The 22,424-nt window shown below is 46.1% G+C and overlaps 1 protein-coding gene across 1 annotated transcript in view; it reads right to left on the bottom strand.

Annotated features, from left to right (window-relative positions):
• The window catches only part of Srpk1 (SRSF protein kinase 1), a 36,042-nt gene that overhangs the window by 7,599 nt on the left and 6,019 nt on the right, over positions 1–22,424 (bottom strand). Inside the window, exons 3-12 of the mRNA XM_034524137.2 lie at positions 15,816–15,934; positions 14,489–14,597; positions 13,722–13,809; positions 12,843–12,930; positions 7,371–7,477; positions 6,474–6,639; positions 4,888–4,913; positions 4,259–4,472; positions 3,495–3,920; positions 2,947–3,047 (exon numbers count right to left, since the gene is read on the bottom strand). Coding sequence (XP_034380028.1) covers positions 2,947–3,047; positions 3,495–3,920; positions 4,259–4,472; positions 4,888–4,913; positions 6,474–6,639; positions 7,371–7,477; positions 12,843–12,930; positions 13,722–13,809; positions 14,489–14,597; positions 15,816–15,934 — 1,444 coding nt within the window. The remainder of the gene's footprint in view (positions 1–2,946; positions 3,048–3,494; positions 3,921–4,258; positions 4,473–4,887; positions 4,914–6,473; positions 6,640–7,370; positions 7,478–12,842; positions 12,931–13,721; positions 13,810–14,488; positions 14,598–15,815; positions 15,935–22,424) is intronic.

Here is a 22,424-nt window from a genome sequence, read left to right as displayed (position 1 = left end):
GGAGGCGGAAGCAGGCAGATCTCTCTGAGTTCTAATCCAGACTGGTCTACACTGTGACTTCCAGGCCAGCCAAGGCAACATAGTGAGACTCTGGTTCCCAGCACCCACATGGTAACTCACACCCAACCTTCTGTAACTCTAGTTCCAGGGGATCTGACGCCCTGTTCTGGCCTCCTCAGGCACTAGGTGCACAGACATACATGTAGAAACACACACCCAAATTTTCTGCATGCATGTATCTGTGACTGCATGTGCGTGTACCCAGGGAGCTGTGAGGGACGTTGATGCCCTGGAGACACAGCTACAGGAAGTTGATCTGTCCACTGTGGGTGCTGAGAATCAAATTCTGGTCCTCTGTAAGCAGTAATTGCTGCTCTTCACTGTTGAGCCATCCTGTCATCTGATCTGTGTCCTTGAACTGTAGCATTGAGACCGTTCACATTCAGAGTAGTTCTTAAAAGATGTGTGCTTTGTCTGTATTGTTTGGTGACGTCCCATTCCTCCCCCTTAACTAAGACCACAGTGTAGCCTTGCAGCATTTCTCGACTGCTCTGCAGTAAAGGAAGCATCCTTCACGTGTCTTCTGGAGTCAGGCTCAGCAGCTCTGGCCCCGCTTCTGTCAACTCCCTGTTTCAATTCTGGTGCCTTTAGTGCAGCTGAGTGCAACCTATTTGTCACAACACAGAGCAGCAAGGATCTTTTCTGCTTTAGCTGTCAACAATGCCTTCTCTGCCTCTGGAATGACATGACATTCTTCTCCAAGTCCACAGTTGGATGTGGTCTTATCACTGTGCCCAGACTCCTCTGTGGCACTGCTGCTTGCCGACTGACTAGCCTGGCATTCCTCTAGCATGTTTCTGTCTTGGCCTTGTCTTCACTCACTCCATTGGTGTGCATTCTGAACAGCTTTTGACTGACTTACTGTGATCTGCAATGACAGTCTTTTTTCTTTTGGGTTTCAAGATAGGGTTTCTCTCTGTAGCCCTGGCTATCCTAGAACTCTCTGTAGACCAGGCTGGTCTTACTCAGAGATCCGCCTGCCTCTGCCTCTGGAGTATTGGGGTTAAAGGCATGCGCCACCATTGCTGAACTATGCTGGGACTTTTGCATGTGGGGCTAGATTGTTGATTTATAAATCACCTTTTACTCTTTGTGAGGGTGTGTCTGCAATGCCCAAGCAGGCTGCTGTAGGGCTGAGGTATCATTTGTCTTCTATGATACTGATTTGATTTCCCGGTGCTTCTCTGAAATTAAGTAATGCCTGCAAGCACTCACTGCCAAAGGGCAGGTGGGCAGGAGGCACGAGACATACCCACTCAGTGTATTCCTAGGACATAGGTAAGAACCTGGCACATGAGTGAAAAAATCTATTTAAAGTCAAACCTGCACTGTCTCCAAACCATACACAGGTGTAAACTAATATAAGAAAAAGGCAATCAAGCAAATAAACCTCAAAACAACACAACCACCACCACCACCACCAAACTCACGGTGTTCTGGAAATCATATAAACTCCCATTATTGAATGCCAGATGTTGGCAAGTTGAAGCAATGAAAAGGTGAGAAGCGACCAGGGTGCAGCCAGGCAGGACAGCAGTGTGGACATGTGGAGGCACTTGCCAGTATGTCTGCTGAACGCAGAGGGGTGAAGGAAGACCTTACAGACACTCAGCAGACTTATGGGAAAGAAGGTCCCCAGGGCTAGGGAGTGGCTCACTTGGGCCTGAGTGAGACTCCAGCTCCCACATGGACGACAGGCCGGGAAGGCACACAGGAGGCTCTCAGGCCCCAGGCAGGTCAAGCTAGCTGAAAAACGACTAGGCCCAGGTTCACTAAGAGACCGAGTTAACGGAGGCTGCCCAGAAACAGGAAAAATCCTGGGTCAGGTACAATAGATAGTACATGCCTGTAAATCTAACAGTCGGGAACTGAGGCGGGAGAGTGATCTCAAGTTGGAGGTCAACTGCACACAGAGAGGTCAAGGCCGGCCTGGTCTACTGTAAGATCTTAAAATTCCTAAAATACAGCCTGGTGGTGGTATTGCATTCCTTTAACCCCAGCTGAATTAGAGGTTAGCTTGGTCTACAGAGTGAGTTCCAGGACAGCCAGGGCTACACAGAGAAACCCTCTTGAAAAACAAAAACACTCCGGGCAGTGGTGGCGCACGTCTTTAATCCCAGCACTTGGGAGGCGGATTTCTGAGTTCAAGGCCAGCCTGGTCCACAGAGTGAGTCCAGGACAGCCAGGGCTACACAGAGAAACCCTGTCTCGAAAAAACCAAGGTAAGTAATGTAAGACTTCTCGCACAAAGCTTTTGACACAGCAACTCCTTATGGACCTGACTTCAGGGCAGCCGCACCAAGGACAGCATATAGAGACACCACCACTTGGACACATGTCCCATCACTGCATGGCCAACCCAGTCTCCAAACGATCACTGGTAAACAAACTGTTAACTGAATCTAGAAGGATACAACTTTAAAGCCAATGTCCATGCTGAGGTTGGGTGCCTCCCACACTTATATCTGGTGAGTGTGGACAAACAAGCAGACTGACTGAGGCGAGGAACATAGATGGGGGGGCGGGGGAGATTGTTTGTTTGTTTGTTTGTTTTCCCACATGATACTTTCATAAATATATCAAACTTTCTAACAGCGTCTCCATTAATCCCAGTACTTGGGAGGCAGAGGCAGGTGGATTTCTGAGTTCCAGGCCAGCCTGGTCTACAGAGTGAGTCCAGGACAGCCAAGGACTACACAGAGAAACCCTGTCTCAAAAAACCAAAAAAACCAAAAAAAACCAAAAAAACAAACAAACAAAAAAAAAACCAAAAACAAACAAACCAAAACAAACAAACCAACCACCCAAAACAGTGTCTCCGGGTCTGCCCTCCCCCAGTCAGCTCAGACCCAGTCAGCTGGAGCAGGGTCTGGGGTGGTGACTTACCACCCAGCAGGCATTTCCAAGGTCAGCAATCTTCACTTTGAGCTTTTCTGCGTTTTTTGGCTCAAGGGGATTAATAAGAAAATTTCCAGCAGAGAATTTTCCTACAGACAACAGCCATTATCAGTAAGAGTTCAAATGAACACAAGATACCCTAAGGTCAACCCACGTCTCCAGGGTGAGACTCAAGTCTGCCCCTCAACCCTAGGCAACCTCTAAAGCAGCTTTCTAAGTAAGGCTCAAGTTTCTAGAGCATAAAGTCCCTGCGGAATGCTGGCTGAAAGGCATTTAGAGCTATCCACAGATTTACACACTGGCAGTAACCTGGACTGTGCTACCAGATGTAGCTCAGGGGTAGAGTTCCGGCCCAGAGACAGGGTCGCCCACCCCATCCCCACCCACCACTGTAAATAACAACACCTGTCTCCCAACCCAAAAACCAAACCAGACACCAGCTATAAAAATGCAGTTTTACAAAAACTTTGGCAGTCGTCTGTCTAGACATTCAAGAGCTCGTTGTGCAGGAAGAGCCAGGGAGGCCTCTATGGCACCTTTGCTATCCAGTGCACCGTTGTGCTCCTGCTCCTGCTCCTGCTCCTGCTCATCCCCAGAAGGTATGTCTTCCCGAATGCTCTCCTGGAGGTGGGTGATGTCCTGGCTTGTGAGTGGCTGCTCTACCGAGGACTGACACACCATGGTCTCAGGCACCTCAGAGGCTGCAGGTGTGCAAGAGTCTGTTTCTTGAGATGGACTGCTGTCTCCATTTGGGGAGTTTGAGAAGCTAGATGCCTGCTTCAGAGTGTGGACACCACAGTCATTAGCATTTCGCAGGTCCTCTCTAAGCCTCAGTGTCTCGTTATTACTGTTCTCAGTGTAATCGATGACTCCAATCACTCCGTTGCAGTTCACGTCTGGGGCGCCGCCCTCTGCAGCTCGCTCCCCGAGGGTCTGATCCTGGCCAACGGAACTTGACTCTTCTAAGGAACAAACAGAGAAGGATGCATGAGTGCATGTGCGAGTGAACAGCAGCACAATTCTCACAAGACCGACACATCCTCTAGAGCTCACACTGACACCAGCAGCCCTCTAACACTCCTGAGGGAGGACAAGACCTCATCTCTACCCAAGGCTCCAGTCTACCTCCACTTGTGAGGAAAGCCAGTTACAGTGCAGTATCTGCCACTGCCTACATCAGGCCAAGTGGACCTTTCGGACACCCCCAGAGATGAGCTGCATACACGAAAGCAAACATCACAAACAAGATAACCCAGTGTCAAGTGTGCCATCAAGTCACTGCTGCAATGCTCTGTTATACCAAGGTTCTCTTGGGTCAGTTTATTAGGTGGGTTCTCTGTCAAGGGTCTTTCAACAGGACTCTCTGATTCTTCTTGCTTGTTAGGTCTTTTTTGCCCAGGGCCCGACTCTTTCTCCATTTCCTCAATTTCCTGCATTCGCTTCTCTAGTAATTCTGCCTGGCGCTTCTGCTTCTTCTTCAATTTCTTCTTCTTATTCTTTGACATTTTGTCAGCCTGGGCGGAGATTACAAACAGATAAAGCCTTCAGGTGGCTAATCCATTACCCCTGGTTGGAGACAACTTTTAACTTTAATTATTTCCTAATTAATTTCCACTCTTTCCCTAGTATTTCATTAATGTAAAATCAGCAGATTTTCTATGAAACTGAATAAAAAGGACATTAATAACAGGTCTTCATCTTCTGTGGTCTGTGGGGCTGGTTACTCAGACACCTCTATTACCGAAGCCTCATCAGTACAAACTTGTTGAAGACACGATGAAATTTTTTGGAGAAAAATCACAGAAGCGCAGGAAATACGTCTTTTTTGTTTAGCTTCCAAACTCTAAACAAGCTATGACCTCCACATCACACCCATGCCCAGCGCCCAGAGCAGAAGTGAACACAGAAGCACTGTGTGCTCATACTTACTGGCTTAGGTTGTGGAGCAGTGCTGACTGAAAAGAAAGGAGACAAAGCAGGTGAGTGCCGGAGGCAGGCAGGAGGCAGGCTCAAAAAGACACTGCCAGAGGAGGGGCTTCCCCACAGCCTACATTATCTAAGTGACACCCAGGGAGCTGCATTATATTTAAAGAAAACAATCAATACACAGAAAGTGGCCAAACTTTAAGTGGTTTTGTGTTTTAAAGACAGGGTCTCACTATGTGGACCTGGCTGGCCTCAAACTCAGAATCACTTGCCTCTGCTGAAATTAAAGACACAAGCCATCCTGCCCAGCTGAGCCACAGTTTTAAAGATTGAAATGTTCTCTCCACAGCGCCATCTGTCAGAGTCCAGTTTCCATGGGCCTCAGCTGATGCTGAACATGCCAGCACCCCGATTCCCAACCACAAGCACTCCGGGCTCCCACCCCTCCACGCTTCCGTTTAGCACCGTAACGTATAGTTCCTGTGTGGCTTTGTGTACACTGGGTGGATGTCGGGGACGGAGAACAGCTCTATGGTTCTAGGGAGCAAACTCTGCTCACCACTTCTGCACCGAAAATGCCTTGACCTGCTGGCTCACCTGCTAGCTCAGTCAGCTTTCAAGGGTAAGCTAGGTGACACCAAAAGCTAAATAAACAGTCACCACGTGCCATGTTGTGGGAACAGTTTGGCTTAGATGTTCATCTACCTTCCTAAAGCACTTGCAATTGTGGTTAAAAGCAGGATATAAAACCCACCCTCTTCTCATCTTACAAGACTGAGCCCCAGTCAACAACCTTCATCTCCTCTTTGTTCTTCTTTCAATGAAGTGTCAAGAAAAGTCTTCAACTACAATCAAAACTCCAATAACTGAAGTCTGCACTGTTTATGGAAAGCAGCAAGCAGCAGTCAGAACTACTGAGCACAGCGCTATGCCACTCGCTCCGCCTGGCTGCAACAACGCAAGTCTAGCTCCCACAATTCCTGTCTAACTGGGCCAAGGTCTCCTCTATAAAGGCAACCCAGCAGCGCTCCCTGGCAGTGTAAGTGAGCACCAAGAGGCAAATACACAGCCAGCCACCCAGGGAGCACCCAGTGTCACACACAGTCACAATCAAGGCACCAGGGAGACAAAGGCAGAAAGATCAGGAGTTCAAATTCAGCCTGGCCTACTGTATAAGAAGACTCATCCTAAAAAATTAAAACGAAGGAAAACCTGGTTTAGCAGGTGCAGACAGTTGCTGTCTAAGTACCTGGGTCTGATCCCTAAGACCCACATAGTAGAGAGAACTCCTGAAAGTTGCCCTAACATCTACATATACAAATCCACACGCCCCTTCATAGAAATTCAATACAAATGTAAAAGCCCACCAAATAAAAACACTTAAAACAATAGTAAGTCAGCCATTTTACTATATCAAATATTTTTATCTAAAAAAATAACCGCTCATTTTCTTCCCATTTGGAAGATACTGGTCTCTTTAATGTTGCTACTATTGCCAAAATATCTTATCGGTGAGTACTATTCTGTTGTCTTGTGACCAAAGGAAAAGAAATTCCTAAGGGTCTGACTCAAGCGAAGCCCCCATGTACCTGCAGAGCCCGATGGTGGGGGAGCTCCAGACCGCTGCCACTCTGTGGCCTCTGCAGCCAGCCTCCGGATGTACTGCTCATTCACAGACAACAAGATGTTTTCTGGTTTGATGTCAGTGTGGATGATCCGGCACTTGGTGTGTAAATAATCCAGACCCTGGAGCACCTAAACGGAAACAGAACAGGAGCCTCCTTAATACAAGCTCCAAGTGTGCTGGAAAAGAAAGAAATCACAGCACAAGTTTTAAAGGGGGCCAGCAGTTAAGAGCATTGGCTCTTCTTCCAGAAGACCCAGGCTCATTTCCCAGCAACTATGTGACAGTTCACAACCACCTTAAACTCCAGCTTAAGGGAACGCCCATCTGGCCTCTACCTATATGTGATGCAGACATGGAGGCAAAACACCACATACATAATTAAAAACAAAACAAAAACAAAACTCACAATGCCAAGCTTTTGTGTCTCCACACTCGCATGCACCGAGTTACTTCCCGGCCCTAATCCTTAGTCTCTATTTTGTCAAGAGGAAACACCTGACATCTTTATATAAAGATACCATAAGCCAGGTGCGGTGGTGAAACCCTTTAATCCCAGCACCCAGGAGGCAGAAGCAAGCCCGAGTTCTGGGGCAGCATGGTCTACATAACATAGTCAGAGGGTGGGGTCCCACACATCAGTGACCAGGGGTGAGGGTAGGGTCCCACACATCAGTGACCAGGGGTAAGGGTGGGGTCTCACACATCAGTGACCAGGGGTGAGGGTGGGGTCCCACACAGCAGTGACCAGGGGTGAGGATAGGGTCCCACACATCAGTGACCAGGGGTGAGGGTGGGGTCCCACACAGCAGTGACCAGGGGTGAGGGTGGGGGTCCACACAGCAGTGAGCAGCACACATACTTGCTGAATGATTTTCTTGACACAGGGCAGTGGAAGCCCCTGATAGTTGGACTTGATGATCCACTTGAGTAGATGATGCCCCAAAACTTCAAACACCATGCAGATGTCTACGAGCTCATTAAGGAAAAGGGGGGGGCAAGAAAGCAGGTAATGGGTAGACTCCAGCACAGAAAGAGTCTTTTCAGGCACACAACTACTTTAAAAAGCTGTCAATAATGACACTATAATTAATGACACACACCAGAAAATGGTGAGAAAAGTCAATTTATGACTAGTCATACGCATTTAATATATACACACATTCATATGTCAGATGGTGAAAGCAAGGACTGGCCTGGCTCTGCAGACAGAGCCAGGTTCAAGGGCTGAGGAGATCCAGGCTCCTCTCAGAATTACTAGGATAACACCTACTCTCATAGGCTCAAAATAAAGAACAAAGGCAAGATACAAAACTTAACAGAAAGGGGAAGGTGGCAACACGTTTTTCTTTGTCTGCAGTGGAGTGGAACACACCTAGTGTCTGTGAGATAAGTGCCTCAGCTCGGGGCTAGCCCTCCCTGAAACTTTTATAAACACAGCTTTGACTACAGCTGTCATGTTCAGCCTGGTACCACGCACTGCTCTAAATGCCTTGTGCTGCCCACCCACAGCTTCACAGACAGGAACTCGGAGCTGCAGGCCTAGCCTGCTAAAAGGAAGCCTAGGCTCCCTGAGATAATGGCCATGGAACAACTGAGGAGCAACAGGAAGCATCTTGCTGTTGCTAACAGGACCATGCTTCTATGTGGCCCAGACTGCCTAGAACCAGGCTGGATGGAGAGGCACCGGCACTCTGCAGGACATTGTAAGTGAACACACTACTTTAAGATGAAGGTTACCACACACAGAGTTCGAGGAGAGGCAGCACACCTTTACTAGAGAATGCCAAAGCCAAGTAATAAACAATGGTGTGAGAACACACAGCTGTGGACTCAGCCTCCCGGGGGACCTGGAGACCACCTACTAGACCAGTGTCATACAAAGCATGTCACCTCCACAGCAGGCAAGCCTGATCGATCCACTCGCATCATGTGTTGGCACAGTATGAGAGACAACCCACATCCCTCACAGTACAATGGACAAAACTGACTAAAACAACCACAGACCCAAGTTAAGGCATCTGACATGTGGGATCTATTTGAGTTCTATTTGCCCAATTCAAACAGACAAACCTAAACAGATGACAGTGGGCACTGGGTGACAAGGGCAGGAGTCCTTCAGGAGGAAGGTCTTGAGACTCTGTGAGTTGTGAATCTACAAGTCCCAGGCGGCAACAGCATAGAGAACAAGGTACTAAAGGGAAAGCTAGACCACCATGGTGGACATCTGCTGATGCCCCTTCAAGTATTCAAGAGTGCTCAAGTACCCAAGAGAGGAAACAACAGGCAGAGAATCACCAGGAAGGATGGGACGGGAGGAGGACAGTAACCAGCTTCCGCTCAAGAGCTGCAGCACTGTTCCCACCAGAACAAAACAAAAACCAGAGACTTTCAGTCACAAGGTCCTGGGTAGAATATTCAGGAAGGTCTTGATGGAGTATCAAGGGGAGTGGTCACTTCTGGACCAACCCTGTTTGGCCCAAACATAAATGCAAACTTTGAAAGGCTACAACTATTCTGCAAGTAACACAATTACATCCTAGAGTAAGTCCCAAAGATTTGTAGGGCTGTCAAGTGTGCAGCGCATGCCGGGAAACAAGATGCAGCAAACACCAAAACTGGAGCAGTGACCACTAGCTGCAACCTAACCTCAGGCTAACCCAGAACCAGAGAAGCTAGACTCAGCAGACAAAGCTAGGAGGAGGTAAAGTTAAACACTGTGCCTGGAACCCTAGCACTCAGGTGGAGGCAGGAGGATTGAAAGCTATGAGTAAGCATATGAGGGACTGCTCAAAAGAGAAAAAGTTCAATAACAAATGGTGTTAACAGGTTAGCTCCAGAGTGAGTGTAAAGGCACCAGTTCGGGGGTAGGAACAGAAGGCGGGACTAGAGAGGAGGCTGAAATGGAAACAGAAGCCAATGCCACTCCTGCGCCTGGTTTGTGAGGAGCTGAGCATAGGACGGCATAAGCAGAGACAAAGTGTCGGCCAAATTCCCTGTGATATGAACACACTGCAGCCTTGTGAAGTCTGAAGGACAGAAAGCCCAGCTTGTAAGTGCTCCAGGAACTCCAAGCAGCAGAACTGCTAGAGGGCTCAGGTCTTGGCAAGGGCAGAAGAAGCATGGCTAAACTGTCATTCTCCTGACCAATAGGCAGAGAAAAGTACAGAAGCTCCGTTTGCATGGAGATACCCACAATTCCTATGTAGTTGACTCTGGTTGTTTGAATGAGATTGGCCTCCGCAGGCTCAGGCAGGGAAGGATTCGGCGCCTAATTAAAGGGTGAGTCACTGGGGAGGGCTTTGAGACTTCAAAAGCTCACACCAGGCCTAGTGTCTTTCTGTGCCTGCCACCCAAGGCCCAGGATGTAAAGGTCTAAGCTCTCTCCAGCACCATGCTGGTCTCCATGCTCCCCATTATCAGGAGCCTCTGACACCTTGGCCTACGAAAGTAACAGATAAAGCCCACAGTCATCTGATGCAGGAGTTATCCTGGAAAGGCCTGTAATGGTTTACAACACCAGATACACCCCTGATGGGGAGCTGAGATTTCATCACACACAAACACAGGCTGGTACTAGCCAATTAACAAGAGGGGTCTGTGTTTGGATGACACTAAAATGTCTATAGGTCATTGGTCATGGTTAAGTTCTATTCTATGTGAGAATTACAATTTACTCATTCTAAGCCTGTTTTTCAGCGAACTGGCGGTGGCGCAGCCCGTAAGGCGCCCGCCTGCAGAGGGCGCGGGTCCCTGCGCTCTCTCTGACCCGCGTGTTCAAATCCCGCTCGCCTCCTCCCACGTCTCGTGGGGGGGTGGGGGGGGAGAGTCTGTTTTCCACGTGCAGGTTTGTTTCACTTTCCTTTACCAACCTCTGGTGGGCTGAGACGGAGCCTGACTGGTTGAGACTGTTAAAGGTTTTGGTGGCTCTTTCTCAGGGATAAGCACTTCTGTGCTCCAGAAGACAGCAGTATATTGTAAGAATGTCCTGAAACACGGGACACACATTTGCTGACCCACGACAGGTCAGTTAGGCTTTCTATTGGAAGAGCTCTAAGTACGCACAGAACCTTGTGTCAGTCAGTGATCCACGAGGTAACACTATGCTACGACCTCACAGTGGTCGGCGGTCACGGTGGGTGCTGGGCACTTCTAGATTTTGTTAGAGCAGAAGCAGACACCTCAACGTTTGGGAACAATGTTGCAAACTATTTTTAATCAATTTTTAAAGATTTATTTATTTACTATGTATATAGCAGTCTGCCTGCAGGCCAGAAGAGGGCATCAGATCCCATTACAGATGGTTGTGAGCCACCATGTGGTTGCTGGGAATTGAACTCAGGACCTCTGGAAGAGCAGTCAGTGCTCTTAACTCCTGAGTCATCTCACCAGTCCCCCCCCCCCCCCCCCCCCTTAAAACTACCTTTTCTAATCAGGTTAAATCTAGATGATGTGAAGCTGTACTTTTACTGTTAGTTTTTTTGGAGGTAAGGGAGCCTGAATCATGAATTAGCTGCTTTGGGTGTTCCAGATGGCTCAATGGGTTAGAGCTGCAGAAACACTTGCCACCAAGCCTGACTTCAATCCCCAGTTCCCATATGGTGACCTCTTTTGACCTCTGTAAGTATGCCATGACATTTATGAATAGAATGTAAAGTTAACTAGGTTCTGTAGGCACAATGACTGCAGTAAGAGCTATCTGCTACTCTCAGAGAGATGGGTATAATCCCATGGGGGGGCATGCTACTATGTATGATTGCCTAAGATTACGAAACAGGCCTGAGGGGCTGGAGGGATCACTCATAGTTAAAAGCAGGCTGTTTTCTAGGACATGGATTGACTTCTAGGCCCTACAAGGCAGTTCAAGCCCTTTGTAACTCTAGTTTCAAGGTATCCAACACCCTCTTCTAGTCTCCATGGGCACCACACTATGTGCACATAAAATGAGACAATGCGCAGACACATGAAGTGGACACAGAGGTGCACAGGTGTCCACAGCCACCGCTGCCTTCCTTCCCTAGTGGATCAGAGTCCTATCTCAGCTCATGACTGTCACTGGAGCACAGCGGGACACGCCCACTGCACAACTTATGTACCCACCCGCCCAATAAGAAAATCAAAGTCTCTTCCAACTCTAAAACCTAAATTTAGATTGTTACTTTTTATAATAGGATGCAAACAATCATTCCATTTAAATTCTTTTTACTTATCTTACTTTATGTACATGCTGTATTCCCTAAACCTATGCATGTACTCATGAGAGTGCAGTACCCACAGAAAGAAGAGGATATCAGATCTCCTGGCACTGAGGTTACAGATGGTTTTGATCCACCCTGAGGGTGCTGGAAACGGAGCCCAGAACCCCTGAAGAGCAGTGAGTAGCTCTTAACACCTGCCCCTTCTCAAGCCCCCATGTAAGTTCTAAATGTAACAGATATAACCAGCTCACTGTCTTTACCACCAAGGCCTGGTAAGTAATGTATGAGAAGCACCCTAAAAACTGTATAGCCATTATTCTTCATGAAATCCTGCCAGGCAGGATGGGTCACATTCGTGACCCCAGCCCTGGGGAGAAAGAAGCAAAAGGACTCCATTTGAGACGGGCCTGAACTACATAGTAAATTCAAAGTCAGTTCTGGGCACCATGGGAAGTCCCTGTCTCCTTGTCTTTTGTTATTAAAAACAAACAAAAACCCAAAACAAGTACTTCTCTTAAAGTTTCTGTGCTCATCTATAAAAATTCTAAGACTTTTATTCGGTTACCACAAACCTACTTACTATTTTTAGATTTTGATATTCTTAAAAAGGGGCATTGCCTGTATTCTGGCGTGTCCACAAAACAAATATAGACACAACCCACACCTGTGTGTCAAGGCACAAAATAAAAAGATTGTTTTATTACTGTTTACCTTGAACAGAGACACAGGCAGCATCTTTCTCTGGTAATAATTATTTTATGATGAATTGAGAGTAAGTTCCTGGGCTGGTAAGATGACATGGTGGGTCTAAGTACTTGCTGATCAAGTGTGACTATCTGAGCTCCATCCCCACAGCCCAGGACGCACGCATGCACGCACACATGCACGCACAGATACACCACAGAATACAGGGCTGAAGAGATAGCTGGGCAATTGGGAACACTCAGGGAAGCTGGGTCCAATGCCCAGCACCTGTGTGAAACCTCACTTCCAAGTTACCTGGTGGCCTTTTCTGCTCTCTGCACACACTGCATCCATGGGGTGCACACACATACATGAAGGCAACACACTCTTACACAGAGCTTAAAAAATAGTAACACTGAAAAGAAAGAGAAACTGGAGTTTTTAAAGGATACGTGTTCCATTAACGCCTGATATCTTAAAGTCATCTAGCAGTTGAACAACCATTTCTCCATTTGGATCACTCGGGTCTGAATTGCGGACCTGTGTTGGGAAGAAGCCATGTTTAGCACAAGTGAAGCAGTCCGGTTCGTCAGTCAACACGGAGGAGCAGACTGTCTGAGCCTCTTCCCCACACTGTTACAATTTACCATAAAAAGGAAAAGAAAGGCTTTGGGTAAGATAAACTTGTGTTTCAAGTTATCAACGATCAATAATTACAGTATTTGTTCTAGGCCTGCATGCAGTTCTCAACCTATGGATTTCAGGCCTTTGGCAAACCTGTCTCCAAATAATATTTACGTTATTATGATACGTAACAGCAGCAAAACTAGTCATGAAGTAGAAACAAAAATAACTGCATGGCTGGGGAGGCTGAGAAGCACCGCTCTAAGCCGTGTCTCCTTAGACAGTCTCAACTATGTAGCCTTGACTGGCCTTGAATTTGCTACATAAGTCAGGTGGCTTCAAACTCAGAGATCCACATATCTCTGCCTCCCAAGTTCTGGAACTAAAGGCGTCCCGTGCACCGCCACACCAGGCAGGCTACATTTTTACAAAATAAAGTAGGCATCACAAACTTACATTAACTTTTCTTTTGACCAGAGTATGAAGACATTCATGGTATTGTATGTGGCACATAAAACATGCTCAATAAAGTTCTGCTTACTTGATAGCATATGAAGATTGCAAGATAGATCTAGCCACTGAATACCCAATCCCTACAAGATGCAGGAAACACACAAATACCTCTAAGCCCGCAGAAACCCTGCTCTGTGATGCTGAGATACAACCCATGGCCAGGGCACCACAGCCAAGGGTGACCTCACACTCACCGATTTCAGCAGGCGGATCTCATCTAATGCTGTTTCTGTGTAATGTTCGGCACTTTTAACTACTTTCATTGCTACAAACTTCTTTCCCCTAAAAAAGACAATTCAGATTAAATTATCCAACCTTACCTTCATAGTTAAGACTTAGTATTGAATGGAGACATTCCTTGCTACCTTGTGGCCAAATGGAGCCACTTCCAGAGAACACTATGCACCTATGAGTGGTAGAGACGCGCTGGATGGAGCTAACAGAACCTGTGCCTGGTAAACTTAGACACTAAACATCTTCTCTGAATTAAATGTCCACCTTCTGACTATGGGGACAAATAGAACTTTATACAACATGGTTAAGAAAATGGTATAGTAAAATAAATTTACACTGGTTGGTCTAATTACCTGAAAATTCAACACTATTCTAGAGCAAAGACAACTCTGAGTTTCTATTATACACCATTAATTACTTGTGCAGCCTTGAGTTTGGCAGTTCCGTGCACTTCACTGACACTAATTTCGCCAGTCCCTGGCCTCTGAGGCAGAGAGCCAGAGCTGTAACTGACAGGAGGCTGAGGGACGTGGTCAGTGTGTAGCACTGGGTACCCAGCTAGGAACCCGTGTCATAATGAGACCCATTATGTTTAATTAGCATGTAAATGCTAACTGTTAAAAAATGTTTTTTAAAAGGTCATCCGCCTAGAGACAAACCTAACCACCTCTTAAGGTCAGACAGAACATCAAGGTCATCCCTTTCCTCCCAGGCCAAGTCCACTTACTGAATATCCCATGATAACCACACTGTGGAAAAGTGTCCCCAGCCCAATTTTCGAATCACATGGTATCTCCCGTTAAATAGATCTCCAATTTTCACAAGATGATAACCTCCTGAAAGAAATGGGGAGAGACAGCTAATGAAGCAGTCAGAGGAACCAAGAGAAGCAGCGCCCCCCATCCTGTCTCTCAGCACGGATGTACCATGTAATAAATATCCTCTTATAAGATCAGTTCAACAGGAGCCTCTTCCAGGGTCACTCAGCTAGCTCCGTACTTAGGTGAGAAGTTACACCAGGTAAGTGATATTCTGTGGTCACAGGCTACCACACCGCTGGCATCTCAAAACCCAACACAGTTGCTATGAAAACCAACCAATTTACACTTGTGATCTCAAAAATTCAGAGAGAAAGAATAGCCAATATGATTACAGAAAGGTCTGTTCTCAATGTAGGTCAGCACAGTGAGTTCCTGGGTAGTGACCCTCATCCCCCAACCACCCCAAGAAAGAAAAAGAAGCAAACAGAAAGTCTGCCTCAGGTACAGAGACAATGCACGTTGTCAACGTTTATCTCTGCCTGTAGGGAAAAAGGGTAAGCTCTCCTAAACAGTAAAGCAGATTCTCTCCAGTGTCTACCCTGAAGACCCTGGCAAGTCTCGCCACACATAGCCAGACAGCTGGGTCCATCTCAGTAGCCATAACCAGGACAAAAAGGATTACAATGATAACAAGCCCTCTCCAGGACGGCCAGGGCTGTTACACAGAGAAACCTGGTCTTGAAAAACAAAAAACAAAAACAAACAAACAAACAAACAAACAAAAAAAAATCTGTATACCAAATAAGTACACACAGCCTTGTATTTACATAGCTAGTTCTGGTATCTGTTCCTCATACCTCTGAAATCTTCATAGGTAAACACATACTGTCAACTTTCAAAGAGGAAAAAGATTTTTCTTTCCTTCTTTTTAAATTCTAGTTAGTTAGTTAGTTAGTTAGTTAGTTAGTTATGGAGGCAGGCTCTCTTTACATAGCTCTGGCTGTCCTGAAGCTCACTCTAGATCAGAATGGCCTCAAACTCACTAAGATCTGCCTGCCTTTGCCTCCCAAGTATGTTACCCTGCCCAGCCTGGGGAGCCATTTTAAAGGGGCTGAATGAGAGGAGTAACTCCAAGCTCTGGGGAGACCCTAGCACTGTCAACAAGCTCAAAAACTTAATATAACCCAACTAAGAGCGAACACCATTTCCTGCATCTTGATCAAAGGACAGAGTTAGCAGCCAGTATCATAACCGTGCTGGTGGTGATAACCAAGCACTGGACAGAAAGCACACCTTTACAGTAGTCATTGGGGTCTTCCTGTTCATCATCGTCAGACCCCAGAATCTCCTCCTCCTGATCTGGGATGTCGCTCTCGGAGTGGGGTGCAGAGCCTCGGTGCTGAGTTTCAGGCCTAAGAAACAATAACATGTTCACGCCATATGGACAACAACAACATAAAAAGAGGAGCTTAAGCCAGCCCCCCCACATCAACATCAGAGGCAGCCTCAGAAAGTGGTAATTAATATGCCCATAGTAACTAAGAACTGTGAAATATATCAAAGTATCAATAACCAAATAATTGCTGAGAAAGCTACTACACTTTCTTCACCTTGTAGTTCTTTTTTTTTTTTTTTTTTTTTCTTTGTTTGTTTGTTTTTCGAGACAGGGTTTCTCTGTGTAGCCCTGGCTGTCCTGGAACTCACTTTGTAGACCAGGCTGGTCTCGAACTCAGAAATCCGCCTGCCTCTGCCTCCTAAGTGCTGGGATTAAAGGCGTGCACCACCACTGCCCGGCTCACCTTGCAGTTTAAAAAAAAATAATTATATGTAAATATTTTTACACACTCCAGAAACAAATTTGTTCCCTGGTTCTACACCATCTCAAAGCATCCTTGAGTTGATTTTCCCTGAACTCCTGGCGTTCTCGGTGGCGGTTTCTGAGTTTCACTTCTGACCAAGCTCTCCATGCAGTTGGATCCTAACATCTCAAAGCTGCATGCCATGTAGGGGTTCACCTCAGACAACACAGCGGATTCTAGCCTTTCGCTGGGCTGGCAGTCTCACTGTGTTGCCTAGGCTGGCTTCAAACTTGTGGGATCAAGTCTTTTCCCTGTTTCGTCTCCTGAGTGCCTGTAACAACTGTCTCAAGCTGCCGCTTTAATAGCTATAGGAAAAAACCAAGTTACCCTTTAAAAATATGGAGTTTGCTTTTCAATGATCTGTTTGATTACACCTTTTTTTTTTTTTTCTCGAAAGACACTAACAAGGAAAACGTTGAATAAAAAACTGGTTGCACACCATCCACACAAAAGTACCTTAGTGCATTCAGAAGTAGGGAGGCTCCCTTCCCTTACTCTGGGTGGGGTTCAGAGATTATTAAACTCAGATCAGATTGACAACAGGCACCTCTAACCTTGAAAGAGTGAGTAAGTGGAAGAAGTAAACACTAAGAATGTTCGGAAACTCCATAGGAAAGTAGATATTACACATTTTGCTACCTCTTACAGTTCAGATAACAAAGACTGCAACTATGGAATTTTTAAAAATTAGTGAGGGCTGGTGAGATGGCTCAGCAATTAAGAGCACTGACTGTTCTTCCAGAGGTCCTGAGTTCAATTCCCAGCAACCACATGATGGCTCACAACCATCTGTAATGGGATCTGATGCCCTCTTCTGCTGTGTCTGAAGAGTGTGATTTAAAAGAATCCTATAAGTACCATGGGAAAAATGATCAAAATTATTCTTAGAAGAAAATGATTCCTGAGCAGAGCCTTTGACTTAGAAAACTGAGCCAAGTTCCAGCCATTTACAGAGCTCCAGACTGGGGCCTGTAGAGATGGCTCATGGAGCCCTGACTGCCCTTCCAGGGAACCCCACTCAATTCCCAACACCCAGCACCCATACAACAGCCCACAACTGTCTCTAACTCCAGTTCCAGGGGATACCATACCTGCACGCAGATATACATGCAGGCAAAGCAACAATGCACATAAAATAAAAGAGACCATTGAAAAAAAGTAAAGGATTCAAAATCCAGTATAAAAATCATCCAGTAATGGCAAGTCCAAGTGTCCCCATACAGGTGCAGAGAGTGCGTCCACAGCGCCCTCAGCGCGCGAGCTCTCCCTCCCTCTCATCACTCATCTGCACTCTTTATCAGTCATATTTGAAGAACAGGAGCTAAATGAAGATCTCCTCAAACCGTTATTTTAGCTTTATGCTTGACTGTCAGTCTATAAAATATATTGATCTGTAGTCTCCTGAGTCTAAAAGAGGGCTGAGCCTGGAAGTCTTAAGTCTTGCCTCTGCCTCCTTCTGGATGCTGGAGTATAGGACTCACCGAAGTCCAGGTGCTTGTCTCACTAAGTACTTGGGCCCCTTTGAGAGCTGGGAAAATTGCTTACATTTCATTAAGAGATCAGTCAGTTGTGTGACTCCCCAGCAACTGTCTTACTACACTGGGTGGTCACTGCTCCACCGTCTACATCCTCTCCAGCAGTCTGCTTCTCCTCCTTAGAGCTGTCTTCCTAGTGTTTCAGTCACCCATATCACAGGCTCCGGCACCGTTTCCATGACTCCCAAAATCTCCCGTTTCCTATTTCTAGGAACTCCTGCACTGCCTCAAATTCATTCATTCTTTCTTTCTTTCTATCCATCCATCCATCCATCCATCCATCCAACCATCCATCATGTATAGTGTTCTGCCTGCATGCATATCAATCAATCAATCAATCAATCAATCAATCAATCAATCATGTACAGTGTTCTGCCTGCATGTTTGCCTGCAGGTCAGAAGAGGGCAACAGATCTGATTACTGCCATGGTTGTGAGCTACCATATTGTTGCTGGGAATTGAACTCAGGACCTCTGGAAAAGCAGATAGTGTTTTTAACCACTGAGTCATCTCTCCAGCCCCTGCCTTAAACTCTCATATCATTTAAGATTTTTAATAATGCCTCCACATTACATCAAAGAATACCACACAATTAAGAAAAACTTTTCTCATAAAAAGACAAAACCATAGTGGAAAGAGAAACCAAGGAGCCGGTGGCGCACGCCTTTAATCCCAGCACTTGGGAGGCAGAGGCAGGTGGATTTCTGAGTTCGAGGCCAGTCTGGTCTACAGAGTGAGTTCCAGGACAGCCAGGTCTACACAGAGAAACCCTGTCTCGAAAAACAAAAAAAAGAGAGAGAAAAACCAAGGTCCTCCATAGATGTGTTGACATGGAACCGGAGTCCCCACATCACTCACATACCACACGACCACACAGTGGTGATGAAGTATTACACAACACAAACCCACTCCACTTTCTTATTACTTCAAACAATAACCACAGCAAATACAATACTTTCAGCAGTGGAGAGGGCAGGCTGGGTAAAGGGCTTGGTAAGGATCTGAACATTGACTAGTTCATCACAATTCCCAACTACATTCTAAATACATATCCTAATACCCACAGATGAATATGTTTCTGTCAAAGAAACATCTCCTTGGAACAGATGGAGGCCATTACAGAACTGTAACTGATGGACCAGCGGAGGAAAGGCCTGGGTGGTGAGCACCCAACCGAGAGACCTACAACACAGTGCTTCACCCTAAGGCTTGCAGACCATGGCGAAGCAGAGAAATGGAATCTGCTGTGAAACTTCATCTCCTAAATGCCAGCTGTATCCATAAATTCTCACCAACATGGCTACCTAAACAAGGCCTGACAAAGACACCACCATGCTATGGAAGGAGGAAGTCTCACTGGGCCTCACCCCTTAACAAGAATTCTAAGCAACTAAGGAATGCTGAGAGTCTTTCTCCACTGATGCGCCCTCCAACTGGTTATTTAATGCCAACTCTGAGCCCTGAAATCATATGCATACATACAAGTAACTCTGTATATATATATGCATGTATGTGTGTGTGTAGTAAGTATGTATGTATGTATGTATGTGTAACAACAACTAAAGAAAAAAGCCATAGGAGAGATGGCTCAGTGGTTCAGAGCACTGACTGCTCTTCCAGAGGTCCTGAGTTCAATTCCCAGCAACCACATGGTGGCTCAGGACCATCTGTAATGGGATCTGGTGTCCTCTTCTGGTGTGTCTGAAGACAGCAACAGTGTACTCACACTCATACTCACATACATGAATTTGAGATAGTAAGAACAGAGTGTACATGGGAAAGGTTGGAGGAAGAAAATGGAAAGGAGAAAATCAAATTTCAAAAATAAAAACTCTTACAATTTTAAGACTAAGACATGTACATGTTTTAATGATAAATAAAATTAAAAAAAAATCAAAATAAAGCAAACCCTAAAACTAATAAATACAGATAAAAAAAAAATAAGCCCAACTATATCTTGGTAAAATAATCAAGAACATACTAATTCAATTAATTTTGGGTACAATTCCCCAACTGTACACTTCCAAGTTGAGAGGACTACTGAACACCAAGAAGCCTTAAATGCAGGAAATCTGGTGCTGGTACTTACATCTAATGCAGTAAGCTAAAGACAATTTGGATTGAAAACATCACACACTATAAACAGATACTGTTTAAAAGAAGTAGGGTGCATACCCAATATGTCTGTCTTCCAAGCCTACTGAAAGGGCCTAGAGACAATGGAGCCCTGGTTTCTTTGTCAGTCAGGCAGTCCCTTGGAGATCTGGGAGATTACTATCTGGGACAGGAAAGGCATGTGGTGAGCTTAGATAGTTAACAAGAGTGAAAGGCTAAAGAAAGATGACTAAACTTAAGGTTTGAATCATGCAAACAAAGATGCTGTAAAGGATGTGGGCACACCATGTGCTGTGCCTGCTTAGTAAACACAAGACTTTGGACTTAATCTTGTCAATTCTTGCAGTGGTGATAGTATCAGGGTCCTCTGAAAGGGTGACAGAATTCTACTCAAGTGGTTAGGGTGCTATGCCGTGACCTCTACAACTTTTAAATGTTACAACAAAAAAAGTGACCACATAGTCAACTTTACTCATGAAGATACAGAACAGGATACCACCCACATGATCATGAATCGATGAACCAGGACAACAAAAGCCACCAATGCCAGGGCCTGTTCACTAAAAGACAGCAGATACACACACATTCCATGTAAATGCCAGGGCCTGTTCACTAAAAGACAGCAGATACAACACACATTCCAGGTAAATGCCAGGGCCTATTCACTAAAAGACAGATACAACACACATTCCACGTAGACTCCAAAAACTGAGGAAACTTCTGAAGCCGTTGCCCTTTGTTCATAGATGCATGCACTGACAAAAACTCAAGAAGTTTTACACTTCAAATACACACAACCACATACACACACCAGAGAGAGATAGTAGGGAAAATGTCAGCAATTAGTGAATATGAGAAATTATAAGCACTTATAATCAAAGAAATTTAAATACTAAAATGCTATTTTTCCACATATCAGAATGTAAAAATGAGCAACATTTTCTTTTGTGTGCATGCCAACACCCAGGTGTGCCTGGGGACCATCCATGGCAGGTATGTGGACATCAGAAGGCAACTTTCAGGGGTTGGTTCTTTCCTTCAACCATGTGAACTCTGGGGCAGACCTCAGGCCAACATGGGTGGCAACAGGTACCTTCCCCTGCTGAGCCATCTTCTCAGCCCCAGCAGGTTTGCACAGGAAGCACGCATGGACTCAAGTTACACTTTAAACAAGACAATCCTTAATCAATCACAAATATTAGTGTGATGGTTTGTATACGCTCAGACCAGGGAGTGACACTATTAGGAGGTGTGGCCCTGTTGGAGTAGGTGTGTTACTGAGGGCGTGGGCTTTAAGACCCTCCTCCTAGCTGCCTGAAAGCCAGTCTTCTAGCAGCCTTCAGATGAAGATGTAGAACTCTCAGCTCCTCCTGCACCACGCCTGCCTGGATGCTGTCATGCTCCTGCCTTGATAATGGACTGAACCTCTGAACCTATAAGCCAGCCCGATTAAATGTCCTTGTATGGCCAGGCAGTGATGGCGCACAACTTTAATCCCAGCACTTGGGAGGCAGAGACAGGTGGATTTCTGAGTTCAAGGCCAGCCTGGTCTACAGAGTGAGTTCCAGGACAGCTATATAGAGAAAGGCTATATAGAGAAACCCTGTCTTGAAAAATCAAAAAACCAAAAATGTCCTTGTATGAGTTGCCTTGGTCATGGTGTCTGTGCACAGCAGTACGTCTCTAAGACAACTAGATATTACATTCAACTGAGGACCAATCACAGTGGCCACTGCCCACAATTTCTTACCCAGTTTCACCTCATTGCTGAGCAAAGCCATCTCTCTGCACTCCACAGGCCTGTGCTAGAGTCAACTTTGCCACATGCCTTTGACAATTCCTGTCTCATCCACTTTCCTCAGCACGTGCCACCTTACTGTGCCCTCCTCACACCCAGAATCTAGGTCTCAAGAGGGAAGGCCTGACTCTGCTGGCTGCCATGTTGTATGTGGAGGGAGGCACTGTGCTTTCCTCCTCAGCTCATTAGGTAGCCCTGGGTGGTCTGGAACTCAGCATGTAGACCAGGATATTCTCAGACTCAGGAGGTCACCAGCCCTGCATTCGCCAGTGTGAGGCCCATCATTCTCTGATCCAAGCCCATGCTGCTCTGCCCTCAACTAGCTTCCCCATGACCTTGACTGAGAAGGGAGTTGAGCCACCAGCATCCTCTCAAGAGTAGTATTTTTCCGACGACTAGGTTTGCTAAGGCACAGCAGCTAGGAAGCAGACGCAGGAGCACTGTGTTACAGGCAAGGCCTCAGCTCACAAGACTCAGTCCTGGTCCTAGCTTATCACAACTCGGTGACTTGGGTAAAGTCCACTTTATGCGGTTCTCTGCTGACCTGAGGATGTGGCTCAGTTAACAGAATGATGCTTAACATGTACAAAGTCCT

The sequence above is a fragment of the Arvicanthis niloticus genome, chromosome 20 (genome assembly GCF_011762505.2).
Source record: "Arvicanthis niloticus isolate mArvNil1 chromosome 20, mArvNil1.pat.X, whole genome shotgun sequence".
Lineage (NCBI taxonomy): Eukaryota > Metazoa > Chordata > Mammalia > Rodentia > Muridae > Arvicanthis > Arvicanthis niloticus.
Note: the sequence above shows the minus strand (reverse complement) of the source record. Positions and strands in the feature narration are given on the sequence as shown.